The sequence below is a fragment of the Micromys minutus genome (assembly GCF_963924665.1).
Source record: "Micromys minutus genome assembly, chromosome: 1".
Classification (NCBI taxonomy): Eukaryota; Metazoa; Chordata; class Mammalia; order Rodentia; family Muridae; genus Micromys; species Micromys minutus.
In genome coordinates this window covers 226,999,181-227,015,923 of record NC_137969.1, presented here as the reverse complement: position 1 = coordinate 227,015,923, position 16,743 = coordinate 226,999,181, and the positions used below count along the sequence as shown (strand labels likewise).

Sequence of the window (16,743 nt, the reverse complement as noted above, 5' to 3'; positions counted from 1 at the left end):
AGGTCTGTGATCTGAGCTACCTGGGAGGCTGTGGCAGGAGGATCAGAAGTTCAAGGCCAGGCTGGACAACTTAGTCAAACCCTGCTCAGACTCAGAATGTAAAGACCACACTGGTACAGTGTCTGGTTATCAAAGGCAAGGCCCTGGGTTCAGTTCCCAATGCTTGGAATAGAGGTGTGGGTGGGGCAGTGAAGACAGGCAACTGACTTAACAACTGACAAAATTCCAGCCAGAAGAGATTTAGGAGAAAAAAAAAAAAAACTACCTATAAAACAAGGCAAGTTTTGTAAACAAAGCAGGAACCATTCTCTCTTATTTCTGAACAAGGCTTAGAATCTAGACGCAAACTTTAAACCCAGCAGCTGTAAGACAGACACAGGAAAGCCCAGCAGGCCTCAGCCACCCAAGCTATTCCTCCAGTCTCAATGTAAGCCTCTTCTCTACTCCCAGGAAACAGCTTCTCTGGCATGAGCAATTCATTGGTTTATGAGGTCTACCACACAAGGTCCACTCACAAAACTGAGCTGTATAACAGGCAAGCAGTTTTCTTGAACTTGAATGACCTTCTTTGCTACTTTTAAAGACTTATTTCAAAACTTATATGTAAAATAGTTTTCAAAATCTCATGCTATACATGTAAAGCCTTACCTAAGTACAAACACACCTAAGTACAAACACACCTTAGCACTAACACACCTAAGTACTAAAACTTGAAAGCAGATGTGACCACAGGAGGCCTGAAATGGAGCATGGAAGTATCACGATTTAAGAATTATGTGACTTTTGAGTTATCTTGGTAGTAGAACATTAGGATGAGGCATTTCCTGTTTGTCCATCAGTATCCACGTGATGATACTGCAGAGTAAAGGAGCTTAGGGTATGTGTGCTAGGTGGGAAGTTGTCCTCTATAAGGCGACAATAAAAATGTGTATACAATTGCCTAAGTGAGTCCAACTGGCTAGAGGCCTCAGGGAGGGCCTTTGGGAAGCTAACAAAAGAGTTTTGAGGCAAGCAGAATGAATGACTGGCTAACAAGAGTGGCTGAAGAGGTCTAAGGTATAAAACATGTCAGGCAGACCCACTAGGAGTTCAGTAGGACATAATTTCCCACGAAGGCTGAAGTGCTAAAGGTAGTGGTTCTCAGACTTCCTAATGCTGTGACTCTTTAATATGGTTCCTCATGTTGTGCTGACCCCAACCATAAAGTTATTTTCATTTTTGCTACTTCATAACTATAGTTTTACTATTGTTATGGGTTATAATACAAGTATTTTTGGAGATAGAAGTTTGCCAACGGGGTTGTGACCCATAGGTTAAGAACGCTGGCTAAACACTTGGCCCCAAGTAGTAAAGAGATTACTGACTAGACCAAAGGGGCTTAGAGTTGACAAAGTAGTGGCCCTCTAGAGGACTCACAACATAGTGGTATTATTGGGGTCTGTGTGTGAAAACTTTGGAGGAAACAGGTTTCTGAGGGCTTGCTCTTGCTGTTCCTCCATCTGTTTCTAGGCTGCCAGGGGCAGGTCAAGCTCCATCACTCACTCCTGCAGCTTGCATGTTGTGTCCTGCCTTACACTGGACCTCAGCCATGGACCCAGCACACCTTAGACCGAAACCAGGAGCCAAAATTAGCCTTCCCCCTGTGAGCCCCGTGCCTGGCATTTGTCAGTGACAAGGTCTGCTAACAAGGGTAGTAGAGGCAGGCTGATCTCTGTGAACTGGAGGCCAGCCTGGTCTACAAAGAAAGTTCCAGTACAGCCAGGGCTACCTTGTCTCAACAGCCTACCACCCAAACAAGCATTACAATTTTACATAAATATATTAAACTTAATGTTACCTTCACCTCTCCTGCTTGCCATAAATCTTTTTTTTTTTTTGAGTGATTCATTTTAAGATACAAACAGGAAAGAACAATTATAAGAGGAATAAAAATTAAAGTCTAGGTTGCAAATTCTCTACCCTCCATAGCAAGTTATCTGTAGCAATGACTTCTCTTAATGACACTCAAATATAGCATCCCTATGTAATTACCAACCTGCGTTAATGTAGTTCTCAAGAGGTGCCACAAAAAAACCTGTGCAGTCATTGGCAGGGAGACTGGAGGACAGAGGGGAAGGCCCAACCTAGCCAGAAATATGCAGGGAAACTTAATCACTGTAATTTAAATTTTGTCACCATGTCCCAGGTACAAGCTCTTTTATGCACTGTTAAGAGATCGCCACATTAATTGCTGTTCCTGTCTTCTAAGGACACACACACTCTAATTTGCTATGGTTTCAGCTTCCTGAGGAATGCACATTTGGTGGCTGAGTCCTCTTCCTCCAGAAAGGGGAGGTTGCTCAGCTCTGACTAGGCAGCTCACTCTGCCAAAATCAACAGGCCCAAGTTACAAAGCGTGCCTCTTTACTGGAGTTTAGAAACTGGTGTGACTCAAACCTACAGTGGGTGGGGAGCCCTGCCACCCTCTTGAAAGACCACATTCTTCTCCACTGAGCTTGACTTCCAACAGCACCATGTTTCTAAGCAGTGACTTCAATGATTCCATATCTGAAGCAGAAAATGTAGATAATCATTTCTGAGTTCTGGCAGCTGTGGTCAGCACATCTGGACAATGAAGACCCAGGTGTTTGATTCTAGTAGGGGCTGAGGGTGGACTGGGGTGTTGCAGACCCTTGGATCTGTCAGCAGTACAACCTTAGTATTTCGTGCGTTGGCATCAGGGTCCAGCTTTTTCTAATCTTGCTCTGTGGTTACACTAGTCTAGACAATCCCTCCAGAACTCACTTCTGCTGCCTCAGATTAGACCCAGGATCTCGCAGGTGGACACTGTTATTAGGAAAGGGGCCCCTTCTAAAATGAGCAACTAAAACCCAAGAAACAGGAATCTAGGTTTGTAGAAATTGGTCTGTTCTGATACATGCTGAAGGAGGGCATGGTCTATCGAAAGTGATGGAGGGTCACACCGAAAGCAGCCAGCAGGTTGGGAATGTCATACAGTCTGTACTGCTAACAGCATTCGGGGCTCACCTTCCTGTTCTACTTTTCTAAGCACACCCTTTACCCTACTTGAACCAAATACTCTAGCTCCTAAACTGCAGGACAATAGGATTCTGGGTATTCAAGATTCTGGGGCCACTTTTTCAAGGTCATTGCTGCTTGAGGGCCACAGCACTTCCAGAGCACTGTTAGTAACATCAGAAGCTGTACCCATAGAGCCTCACCAACATGACCACGTTTGGGATGACAACCAACACACAATCTGCATGGGGAAAAGCCCACAAGGCCTCAGCCCTACACAAAGGCACAGCAAAGCTGGCTCTCCCCAGGGAAGAGCACACCAACTGGTTGTCCAGCGACAGATGGTCAGTCCTGAAAACATAACAAGCAATGCTATATGGACTTCAGGTTTCGTTTACAAATATGTACATATAGGCACTTAATAACAACTAATGAAAAAGGAGATCATGAATCTGGAGGAGGGGGAGGGATATGTGAGAGGGTTTAGAGGCAGGACAGAGAAAGGAGAAGTGTATCTAAAATACAATCTTACAACAACAACAACAACAGGCTGTGAAGTGGAGATGACAGAGAAGCACAGCCCATGAAGAGCATCCGGTACACACAGCCTGTGAAGAGCATCCAGTACACACAGCCCCGACCCTAGAAAGAAGAGACACTTAAAACCTAGATGACCAGAGATGTGACAGAAAGCGAAGGGCTACACTGATGGGCTGTGTACAATCAGGTCAGTGTCTCTTCCCACCAGGGCGATCTGCAGTTTATTAGCAGATTATACATATGACTTGGGAAAATATAAAAACCAAATTGGTCTTCTCTGCCATTTTTCTGTGGGGCAGCCAGGTTAGATGGTCACACACTGACCGGCAGCTGGCAACAGTGAGAGGCAAAAGGGGACCGAATCTGAGAAGCAGATGCTGAGAGCAGTCAGGGATCCAGCACACGTGGATTTAAGGAAATGAAAGGCAGTGTTTATTTTGTTAGTGGCGTGTGCCCATGGACAGGTCGGATTTTAGCTATGCTTTGTCATCAGCATCTCCACCATCAGCATGTCACTGTTAGAGCAGGAATAGACACATGGGTAGGTGATGGGCTGGACATATGCTGGGCTCTGAGGAGAAGCTGCTGGTCTTAGGAAAGGCGACTGTGTTTAAAGTAACAGTCAAGAAACTCTAGTGCCTTCCAAAGTCTGTAGCACTCTCTGTATTCATTATATATCAGTGCTGAAAATCAGAATTAGAAAACTCTAGTTTTGAATGCATTCAAAATTAATTTAAAAAAATCCTTTACAATGAATATATCTGCAAAAGTTTCTCCCAATTTGAAATAATGCATCAAGATCACTGAATTATTTTGCTGAGAAATGAATGGCATAAAATAAATATATACAAAAATCAGTGCCCCCAAGAACATCACTGCACATTGAAGTGGGAGGTGGGGAACCCTGAGGGCAGGCAGAGGCTCAGAGAGTGCTTACCTGGTGTGAGACGCCGCGTCGTTTATGCTGAAGGTGCTGTTCTCCCTTGTCAGTGGGCTTGAACCACCCTGGCTCTTGCTGTGGAGGTCCAGGCTCAGGGAGGACTCTGTTTTCCTGTCCATGCCATGGCCCTCAGTCTCTAAGGTCCGATCTGCCAGGGACAGCACTTCACTGGAGCTGTGCCACAGGGGTGCCACCTTCTCTTTGCCTGGCCCTGAACGAGGCGAGGATGTGGAGGCCCCCAGGGAGGCCGTGCTGCCATGGCTGAGGCCGTAGGAGGCTGTGTCGATGCCACTGTCAGCAGATGTGCCCTGTAGGTAGTTATAGCTGTTGAGGTCGGATTCCGTGCGCTCTCCATCGTACCACTTCTCATCACTGTGGGCGCTCGAGGCGTTGCTGGAGAGGGTGTTGCTGCTGGAGTGGCTGGAGTAGTGGCTGTCAGACTGTGACAGAAGCAAGAGTTACACCTTGGACACCAGGAGAGAATCACAGGGGTGGCACCCTGGCACATGTCTAACTACAGAGCTCTCCTAACAAGTCAAAGTAACGTAAGTGTCTGGAATGGCACTCCGACTGGCAGGCTCATGAATGGCATCCACGGCAGAGACAGTACATGTCCTCCAAGAATCCACCTTCCATTATTTCACTTAGGTCAATGTAACAACACAATGGCATGGAGATCACTTTGGTCAGGAAAACAGAAGTGGTCATTGATATCCTCCAAAGGGCTACTAAAGGGAAAATGTGCTTGACTCTAAAAGCTTTACTCAGTAGTTTATGTGGCAGAATCCAAGATTAATTAAGTCTGAACTCTTGTGATCCCCCAATAGGCATCTGCTTAGGAAACAGCTTTCCAACCAATGCTCAAAGTTAGTCTACAGGGAGATGCCAAGACAATTCAATTGGCAGCTGGGGTTGGGGGCAGGTCTCATTGATAAATGGTGTTGAGACAACTGGATATTCACATGGACAAGAGAAAAAAGGGAGGAGGGAGTTGAATCCTTACTGTATGAAAAGAAACTTTAGAAGACTCTGAAGACCTAAATGTAAAAGTCAAACTTTAAGAACATGACACAAGTCTCTGTGACCAAGGATTATACCTGGTTTCCTAGGTAAGACACAAAGACAACAAAACAGAAGGAAAAACAAAATTTACAAAAATATTTAAACTAAATTTTATCAAAAAACGAAAGGTGTTTGTGTTTCAAGTAGTGCAATTAAAAATGGACTGATCTGTGCACAGGGACCTGGCCCCAGAGGACCATCAAGGACCCCATGGGATGGTGCTCATGTCACTCAGTGTCACTGGTACAGGGGAACAGGGATCAGTGCATGGAAAGGACTTTACACACACAACACACCTCCACAGCAGACAGCAGACAGAGAGGCCGTATTATTTGGAGTGAAAACAGGCACTAGCTACAGGAAAACAGCTGCAATTCTGTTCTTGGTACAGACTCAAGATAGATTAAAATGTATATTCTCAAAAAGACGCATGAGTGCTCATAACAGTATTAACAGAAGCCCAGTGACTACTAACTCATGAATAAATTAAAAATAGGATATACATCTTTCCATCCATCAATAGAATACTACTCAGGCATGAAAAGGAATGAACTGCTGGTACAGCACCAACTTGGATAAGAACTTTAAACCTGTGTTTAATGAAAGAAGTTAGACACAGAAGGCTGTACACCCCGATTTCCACTCATGAGCAGCAGCAACTCGCACAGGCAGAGTAGAGTAGTGCTTGCCTGGGTCTTGAGGGAACAGAAAACTGGACTGAGGACTACAGGATACAGGCTTTCAGGATAATGAAATGTTTGAGATTAGATCATGGTGTGGACTGTACAAATCTGAGTACATGTATATTATAAATTACATTTATTTATTTACTTAAATGTATGAGCATTACATATACCACAGTGGATGTGTGGAGGTCAGAGGACAAACTGCTGATGTGGGCTCTTCCCTTCCATCATGTGGGTTATGGGCACTGAAATCGGGTCATCAGGCTTGGTGGCAAGTGTCTTTACATGCTGAGCCATCCTGTGCCTCTCTGAATATATTAAAGGCCACTAAATCATACAGTTAATTGGATACATTTTATGATATGTGAGTGACAACTCAATATAGATGTGTATACAGTTTTACAGAATTCGCCAAAGAAACAGCTTTTTAAAAGGAATCTGAAGAGAATTCTGGAGCGCAGATGGTCTGTAAGCTGAACTCAGGGCCTTACACATACTGAACAAATGTTCTGCAAGGAGATACATCCTCAGTCTGTGAGGAGATAACTGAAATGAAGAAGACAGGAAGACTAGCTATTTACTGGAGATGAAGAGAAAGCTCTGTGCATCTGTTGGTGGAGAAAGGAGAGGAGTACTCACTGGCCAAGACCAGGGAGGGAAGACAGCTGTTCTCCTCCAAGTGAAGCCCATACTTTAAACAGATACGGACTCCATCACTTCATTAATGGGACTCTAGCTTTTCTTGGTAACAAGTACTGTCTTATTTTATTTACTTTATTTTCTTAGACACGGTCTCAGTAAGCTGCCCAGATCGCACACTCCTCCTGCTGCCTTCTGAGTGCTGGGCTAACAGGTGTGCACCATGCCTGGGCATGTGGCAGCGTTCTTTCAGCTTTGTGCCTGAGCTGCCATCTTGGGGGCTGCAGCCACAGGCAGTCTCTGAGTCTTAAATGTGCCTCTTCTGAGTGAGAGTGAGTGAGCAGAAATAGAACTTAAAATTTTCTAGCAGCTAGGAAGTAAGAAGAGATTGTCAAAATTACTTAAGTAACATACTTGATCTGATCAAAGTATAGGGTACCTTATCTGCTGCCACAGAGTGGGGGTGCAGGAGGTGGGCTCCATTTTCGCATTACAGGAATTATAGACATTGCTGGAGATGAGTGATTGTGGCAGGCTTAGGATGAACTTACATGGCCTTGTTTGTTTGGAGACAGGTGAACCACTGGATCCTGTCGCATCAGTCTCCCACTGGGACTCTCTCGGAAAGCAGGCAGTACCTTAGACACCGCTGGGAGATGGCACGTAGGCTCTGGAACACAGCACAGGACGTTACGGTGGAGGCACTAAACAGGTACAAATATCTCTAAGAGCTCACTGCTGTGCCAACTCTGGGCATCAGCAGCAAGCTTGTTAGGAGTCTACACAAAAGATAGCATATCAGAAACTAGGTGGCTGATGGATAAAGCTTCTAGCTGGTTACACCATCATGTCACATCATAGCCAAGTGCCACCAAGTCAAAGGCCACAAACAATGCAACAAAAGTTTGGAACCAATCTTGCCTTTGGGGGAAGTTCAGGATACATGGGTTAAACTCACTGCAGCGAGGCTAGCCTAGCTCAGTGTTCATTCCCTAGATAGGCATGGATGGAATTGTGACACCTGAGGAACATTTGACCTGTGAATTCATGGTGCTCGAGGACAGAAGAAGAACTGCATCTCTGAGGTCCTCTATAACTGACAGCTAAGCACGACAGAACAGTTACCCAGCAATGAGTTTATGTCAAATGATCACTTTCAGTATTGGGGCACTATGCTGGCATTCAAGATGAGATCCTCAAAACAAGATGAAGTTCCCACCCCCCTGCTAATAGCAGAAATTATGGAGTGTGACATGCCACCATTGTGGCAGTAAGGTAGAAACACAAGGATCCATGACCACTAAGGTAATGTTCCAGAAGAGCCTGCTTAGATGGGATGTTACCATCCCAACAGTAACAAAACATGGAATAAAGGCATTCTGCCAGAGCAGGGAGGCAGACAGAATATGCCCAGGTTTTCTGAGTAGGGGATCGGTGTAATAAGACTGGGGTGAGAGATGGCTTCAATAATATGGCATATGGGAGGAAGTGACTGTGACAAAGCATGTCTTCAGGACCTACAATCACTTTTCTTTTCCTCAACTTCCATACTTTCCTGGGGACAGTCACTCACATAGAACAAAGCATCAACCTACAGGCATGAAATGTACATCTCTGCATTTCATATTGATGATAATACTCTCAGGGAGAAGAGAAAAGGATTGTGGGAATGGAGGAACAGATCGAGAGGATGTAAAACCCAACCTAAAAGCTCATGACCAAGTCTTTGATGTATGAACTGTGCTGACATCTGATTTCTGATGTGCCTGTTAAAGATAAATTTCTGAATGGCAAAATTCCCCTGTGATGAGCAATGTGTTGCCACTGGAGGTGGATGTATTTCTCCTCTACATCCTCAGAGGGCTATGCACCAAGAATCCGACTATAGGCTCATTGAGGGACTGCTTTTGCATTTTCTTAGCTTATAGACTAAGAGTGGAGGGGAAACAATTTTTAAAAGTATCCATTGGGCAGGACAGAGTGTCTAATCAAGCTGCAAATGTGACCAGACGAAAATTCAATCTCTTCCTCCCATGTGCAGCGATTTACTTTCCCTTAAAATTCAATATTAAGAATACTAAACTTCCTAGGCACAGGGTTAAACCAACCAACAACCAACCAACCAAACAATCCCAGCAAATGAGGGAAGGTACGTAGGATACAAGAGCTCATCAGACTGGACTTCACACATAATCCCTGGGTCATTCTGACTAAAGTCTGGAGTCACTGTTGCTTTCATACGTGCACAGTGTAGCAGAGATGACTTCCCATGCATGTGCTAACTGACACTGTCCTTATAACACTGGGCCTTGTTGAATCAAGAGGTAACCTTGGTCTGACACCACTTTCATACACATCACTCACTTACCCATCTGGTCAGCAAGGCTGTCCTCACTTCTCTGCCAGCTGGGTGTGGACTTTCCACTGCCACCAATATCTGACTGGGTGTTCTGCCTGTCGATGGACGCTGGGGATCTTCGGCTCACACCAAACCTGTGGTGGTTCCCCAAACAAAAGCAAGACACATCAGAATCTGCACCCACAAGGTGACGGGAGTCCCTGGTTCTGATGACAGGTATTACCAGTTTCTGCTTGCATGTCTGTGCATGCAGATACAAATCTCTACTCAGGAAGGTACGCTTATTATTAAAACTGGGTGCTGACTAGGGCACTAGCTTGCCAGCCGACAGCACAGAAAGTAAGAAGCCCAAGGTCACTAGCTCACGGAGTCAAGTCCAGACTGTCATTTATCACCCACCCACTTTAAGTCACTTATATACACTTGATTCAATGATGCACTCTGGGATCAATCACTTTCTGAGCACTCTGTGGTCTGGAATACAACAAGCACTGCTTATATTATGTGCAAGCCACTTTCTAATTGTATGAATTTTAAATTGCTGTTGGGAAGGGCAACTCGGAAGAAGGTAAAATGTGTACTGAGCCAGTTTGATTTTCCCCTTGACAAAACAAAAACTTGTTTAACACTTGTTAATTATGAAATCTATCTATATGAACATTAGCAATATAAATTCTGAGACCAGAAAGGGCCAGAATGTAGAATTCAAGTACTTATTTGGAAATGTACCCCATTTCTCATGGTCACTAGCTATAAACTTCTAAAGAACTTAGGTAACACAGGCCTCTATTGATTGTCAACTCATGTCTGTGCCTTACCTGTGAGGACTGACACGTGGCCAGGACCTGTAAGAGCTATCCTGGGAAGGGTAGGACTCCTGGGCCCTCTTGGAGTGGGAAAACATGAAGCCGAATTGGAACTGGTGACCCAGTAGAACTAAGCCGAGCCTCTGAGTGCTGCCTTGGTTTTACCTCCCAGCTAATTAGGATAGTTCCAATGTCCTAGGACCAAGGAATGAACAAGCTCATGCCACACAGGTCCAGACATAAGGCCCACTGAGGGGGAGGGAGGGCACCAACATGGTGCACTGTCCACGGAAAACCACCAGACGCTGCCTACAGCTATAATGTTATGCAGGCCTAACACGAAGAGGTGCCCAGCAGAGCACAAACACCTCAACACCGACTTGGACACAGCTGCTTTTAGTGGTGAGGGAAACTTCAGGAACAAACTTCATTTATGGGCAACAGTGAGACACACCAGAGTGTGAGCCAGACTACCTCCTGCCTCACAGATGTGCACCATAAAAACAGCTTTGTAGGCTGAGTATAGTGTCGAATGCATTTAATCCTAGCACTTGGAAGACAGTGACAGGAAGATTCTTGAGTTTATGGCCAGGGCTACACAGAAGACATGTCTTGAAAAACCAACCACCACCAACAAAACAACCCAAGCTGACACCACCAAGTGTAGAGGAGGCAGCACTGCATCAGCACTGTTGCTTTAAAGATCATCCCCAGCTACAAAACACATCGTGTGGTGTTGTGTGCAATCCAAGGTGAGCTCACTAAAGAGCACTGGCCCCCCAATAACACTTAGGGTACAGGGCTAACTACTGCATGTCCGAGGAATAATCATTGCTTGTTAACAAAAAAGAGCACTTAGGCATTGGGCTCACAGTTGTTATCACCAACCATACGAATGTCTCCGCTGCCTTTGTTGACAGACATGTAGAGCACATCATAGACAGGAAGACTTTTTTATTAGTGCTGTACTAATGATGGAGGAATGTTGACTGCTTCATTTTGAAGGCAAATCATACCATTTAAAATCTAATTAAAATAAGAAATAATTAGTTGGGTTTATGGAATGATAAGTGACTCACAATCCCTCTGCAGGGATCAATGAAGGAAAGCTAAAATTATTTCTAGTCATCACTGAAGAAATTACGTAAGATGTGTGCTCTTCAGACAGGCTGCTGAGGGAGAAAACAGTATGGAGGAGGAGCAGTATTCTCAGGTGGTTTTATCACCTACTTTCTGTTAACATAAGCATGTAGCACCCCCCCCCCCACACACACAACAAAATTGTATTCAATAGTTATGAGAAAGTGAGGGGCTGGGTCAGTGGTTAGCTAGGCCAGAGCACTTCCAGAGGACAGGAGTATAAGGCCCAGAACCTACATGGTAGCTCACAACATTCATATCTGCAGTTCCAGGGCACTCAATACCCTCTTCATCTGCAAGGGTAACAAGCACACACATGGCACATATACATATGTGATCAGAACACTCATGCACATACAAATAAACAAATCTTTAAAAAAGACCCAACAGAAATGCTAGTCATCATAAATGCATATCCACTCTGAGAACATTATGAATAGCTTGCTAATTTTCGGCATGGTGAAATCTCAGAAAAGTCATCAAATCACATGCCTGTATTTTAAACACAGTCTTTAAAAAAATGTGGAATAGAAAAATTTGATTTTTGAATGGTTCAAGCTCTTTCTCAGGGCAGCAGGCCCCACAGCTTGGTTTTCTCATTCTGAGCAAAGGCAGCCTTCGTGCAGCCTGTGTGCAGCCTGTGTGCTTCCCCAGCACATTACTTCTAAGCCTCGGACACTGCAGCACCTTCAGCCCTCAGCAGCCTTCTGACTTTGAAAGTTTTGTTCTGTTTTCTAGTGTTACTGCAGACAAAACCTAGAGCCTAGTGCAAGCCAGGCAAGAGCCACAACCAGCCTGTTCTATAAGCTTTGTCAGAAGCAAAGAGTTACTTCTGGAAATTTAGTGTCAATGAGGAAAAAAAAAACCCCAAAAAACAAAACAAACAAAAAACTGCTGGGTAATGGTGGCCTATGCCTTTAAGGAGGCAGAAGCAGGAAGATCCCTATGAGTTCCAGGCCAGCCTGGTCTACAGAGTGAGTTCCAGGACAGCTAGGGCTACACAGAGCAATGCCATCTTGAAAAACCCACAGAAAACAAATTTAAAAAGCACAGGTCTCTCACAAAACAATTTTAAACTTTGGGTGTGGTTATCATTTCCTCTTTATCAGCAGCAATATGACCTCCATTGCAAGGAGTGTTCTGCTGAGTTCGCTTTGGAGGAAATCCATGACAGAATCTACAGGGGTCAGTGTGACCGAGGAACTGCTGCTATCTGACTTTGCTGCCGCCCAGGTTTGAGACTAGCCATGTTCCTCAGTGGTCTGACCTGACGATGGAGCAGTCTTCTTTCTATCTGCAGGACTAGCCACATCTTCCCTGCTGGTTTCATGCAGCTCTGTGTATCCTGTCTGAATGGGTTTCACTTTACCTGTCTGAACAGAGGATACTGAGGATGGCTCCTCTCCATACCTACCCTTCCGGCATGGATTTTTGTCTGTAAGTGCCACCTCCAGAGCTAGTCTCACTGGATGAAGACAAGTTGCTGGGGGAGTTACGGCACTGGGATCTTGCCAAAGCCATGGAGGAGACTGTCACATAGATGTCGGAACCAGGAGACAGCCTGCAAAGATGAAGTGAAGAGAGAAAGTCAACAACTCGGAGAAAACCCCAAGGCACAGAACTTAGCATTCAAACAGCACAAAAGCAGAGGCCGGTGGAGAGGGTGGAAGTGAAGTCAGCTGGAAGCCACAAGAGAAACCTCTCCTAACACTGCTCCTAAGGGAACAGCTGAAAAACTGCCTCTGAGAGGCTGGAATCCATCAAAAATTACAGGAGAAAGACCTAGAAAACATACATGCTTCCAGAAAAGCTGCTAGGATTCAATCCGGTAAAGTGCTGTGCAGTCTCCAGGCTGGCAGGGCTGAGGGGAACTGGATGCCAGTGACATTAACCAGTTGATTCCAGTTTCTCATCCCACCCACCTCACAGCCACTGTAAGAGCACAGTCCATATGTGCTTCTTTCTTTGTCCATCTCATTGCTCAGTTTGCAATATTTGGACTCTGGCAATTAGCTGTTATAATTTTGGTTGATAGTAGCAACACACTAAAACACATTAAACATTTCTAGAATTGCACTTGTTGGATTTAATTAAATGACACATTTAGGTAAATTTTCAGTAGAGATGTGCTGTGTCTTGGCCTCAGTATACTGCTCAACTGACTATCAAGGAGGGCAGAAGCTGGAGTTCTGTGGGCAGGACAGACACATTCTCCCTGCACCCTCTCTATTCTAATAGGCAATGGGGCAAGCAGCCACAGGGATATCCAGAAGTGTTGACAACTGTGAGCAGACTTTATAACAAAGCAACTTTATTTCAAAAGTGAATGCCTGCAGATGCTTGGACTCCCACTCGGGCAGGTCACTTCCATGTGACAGCAGAAGAAATGGGTTCTAAGTTTTTCATCCCAAGCCACAATAGGCCAGGTTTCTTGGCTAAGTCTCCTGCATTTTCTGTGGCTGCTGTCCACAGAGAAGGCAAGGATTCCTTCTACTAATTAATTGACAGTCTGTATAGGTTTGGCATGGTCACCAGACTTCTAAGGTAAAGCCATCTTCAGTTCCAGGCAGAGTGGAAACCCTGGACCAGAACCTTGCAGACTGGAATAAAGCCATTCCTCCAGTGAGTCTGCAGATGGAGGTGTTTGGTTCAGCAGGTGGCAGAAGGGCTCTGAGAACCATTCCAAGAAGCTGTCCTAGTGGAGACAGAGTCAGGAGAGCTGCTGGGAGTGTAGTTCTGTACTGGATGGGGCAGATCAGAATTCTCTCTGACCATCTCCTAGACATGACTCCTTAATCCTCTCCCAAGCAATTCAAATCAAGCTTCTTCAAAACAGCTTTTTTCCCTGTGTTGTGAAGCCAGTTCCTCCTGTACTTGTTATATCAAGCTAAGCATATAGAAACAATGTTTTTTTTTTTCTTTCCAATTTAACTGTCCTAATAATGTTGCACATTTGTGGACTACACACAAGAGGTGTCCTGGCACCACAGGTACTGGTCTTGACATCATGGGTTCTACCATGGCTGTTCTCCCATCTCTTTTACCCAGTGGTCTCCTGACTCGCAGGCTCTCTCATCTCACCCCTCCAATAGCTGCTACCGATATTCTTCCACAATGCCAACCAGTGCTAGAAGCTTCTCCGAAGTCCAAAACCCTGTCACCTTCTTCAAGGCCCTGCACCATCTGACCTGATTCCATTCTCACACCCTTGCTCCCTAATTGCTTCCTGTGTCTTGTATTCTGGACAGGATGTGTTCTAAGATTCAGAGTACCATTGTTCCCATACCTTCTATTTATCCACTGCCTATCTAGAATGCCTCCCTCTCTTCCTACTCATCCCCAATTCCAATACTGTATCTGAATGCATAGAGCAGAGCATCTTTACATCATATAGCAGTCTATTCCAGGTACCATCACACCACATCACAGAGAAGGGCAGTCTCATGTGTACCTATTTCCCCTTGAGGCTCTGTGAGAGCAGCACAGGACCGAGCCTTTACTTATCTTCATGTATGAATGTTTTGGCTGTATATATGTAAACATCACTTTTATGCCTGGCACCTGTAGAGGGCAAAAGAGGGTACTGGACAGCTACAGAGGTGAACTACCCAATATGGGAGCTGAGAACTGAGACTAGGTCTTCTATAAGAGCAGTAAGTGCTACTGATTGCTGAACTATTTCCCATCCCCCACACCTGCCTTAGCCAGGGGTTCCTGCCTGTGGAAGATCTAGAACAGCTGAAAAGTGTTGGCCTTGAGAATTTATAATTTGCTAAAAGCAATTGTAACCAAATCAGTGTGCTTTCTTAACTGTTGAAACAGAAATGGAGTTACAGGGGCTAAGACACTGCACAAACCATTACGGCCACACTTAGTAGAACTACCAAGGTTGCTCCAAGTGTGACCTAGAACAAGCAGAAGAGTCTGGAGACTGATGGGAAGCTACATCAGGTCACCTCTAAGCATCTTCTACCACACTGTAAGCCGTGCTTTGCCAGCTGACGTCTCCACAGGGATTTCATATCCATGCAGACGAAAGCACTGTCTTCACGGGTGCTCCTCAGACAAGTACTCTGTGTTCTTTCTTGCTAGAGTAAGACGTGTCCCAGGTGGCATCTGCTTATGTCATCAGCTGCATCCCCACTCAGACCTCAATGAACACGGCAGGGCTCAGGGTATGTCTAAAGGCAGCTGCAGTGCTGAGTGGTTGGAGGAACCTAGTTCAGTCATATCTGGGGCACATTTTATATTACGACCCACTTTTATTTTATTTTATGATTATGGGTATTTTATTTGCATGTATATCCATGAGCCCTGAGCATGTGGTGCCCGAAGAAAGTAGAGGGTGTCAGATCCCTTGGAATTGGAATTATACACAACTGTAAGCTGCCATGTGGGTGCTGGGAACCAAATCAGGTTTTCTGAAAGAGCATCTAGAGCTCTTACCCACTGAGTTGTCTCTCTAGCCCCTACTACACTGTGTTTGACAGGAGAGTCATTGCATAACTTGGCACCAAAGCTGGATGTCCCTATTCTCTCTACTGAGGCTTCTCTGTGATTTACCACAGTCCACTCAGATGTAACCAGGACTGGAGTGGAGGAGCAGTGGAAAGAACAAACTACAAACAATAAAACTGAGTAAGAATTGGGAACAGCACAGACTCAAGGCCACATGATGCCACTCCCTTTTGACCAGAGCCTGTCTTCCATGTGGAAATGACACTGACAGATTTCAGATGTGGTTGCATTTGTACAACTTTGATCCTGTCACTGCAAAAAGGAAGAAATGCTATAGAAAAAGATTAAGTCAGGAAGTAGAGTATGACAGCCGGGCCAATGGGACATCCAGGTAGCTGAGTCATTTGATGGCATGGTAAAATGTTTAGTCACATGGCTCCCTGGGCAAAGTTAAGACATAACTTCCATCTTTAGCTTTAGGACTTTTGTCCTGTACCCTTTTGTGCAAAACATACATCAAACTAAAAAACCTCACGCTCATTCTCAGCATCATCTCTGTCACTTCACAAATGTACCAGAAAATTCTCCTCGGTTACCAGAGCTAACCCAAAGTGAAAACGGCCTTTCCAGAAGGCTGGCAACCATCCCACCTCTTCTGCATTTATGTAGCTCAAGAGTGGCTTTGTTTTCTGACTGTCTACATGAGGACACATACAGGGCAACTGGAGAAAAGCCACCCCAGCGTGTTTACATCTCCAAACACATGAGTGCTGGACAAAGAAATTTCAGAACCAGCTTTGTCCGTGACACACAGCTCTGACGTGTCCAATGCTGTGACTCTGATGCCACCATGCCAATGATTAAGAGGCCTGCTCAGGAGCAGGTGCTGGCAGTCTTGTTATGCAGAGCTAGAGGCTAGCTGTCGCTGGCATTGTGTCACTTAGAAGGGGTGCCCTGGAGAGTCTCTTCTCACTGGCTTTCAGTATGATGACCTTCCTGACTTGAGCTGAGCCCCATGGCCTAAGCAAATCTGTCTTAGAGACTACCGTGTACAGTAACTTGCCTTTTCCTCTAAAATAATCTGGCTCTTCCTGC

General features: G+C 45.1%; 1 protein-coding gene across 3 annotated transcripts in view; it reads right to left on the bottom strand.

Annotated features, from left to right (window-relative positions):
* Positions 1 to 16,743, bottom strand: part of SIPA1L1 (signal induced proliferation associated 1 like 1) — a gene marked incomplete at its 5' end in the record, with an annotated part of 108,653 nt that overhangs the window by 24,586 nt on the left and 67,324 nt on the right. For all 3 annotated transcript variants that reach the window (XM_080916609.1, XM_080916607.1, XM_080916608.1), the window contains 4 exons: positions 4,496 to 4,938; positions 7,437 to 7,555; positions 9,254 to 9,378; positions 12,605 to 12,751. In XM_080916609.1, the coding sequence (XP_080772735.1) occupies positions 4,496 to 4,938; positions 7,437 to 7,555; positions 9,254 to 9,378; positions 12,605 to 12,751 (834 nt within the window). The remainder of the gene's footprint in view (positions 1 to 4,495; positions 4,939 to 7,436; positions 7,556 to 9,253; positions 9,379 to 12,604; positions 12,752 to 16,743) is intronic.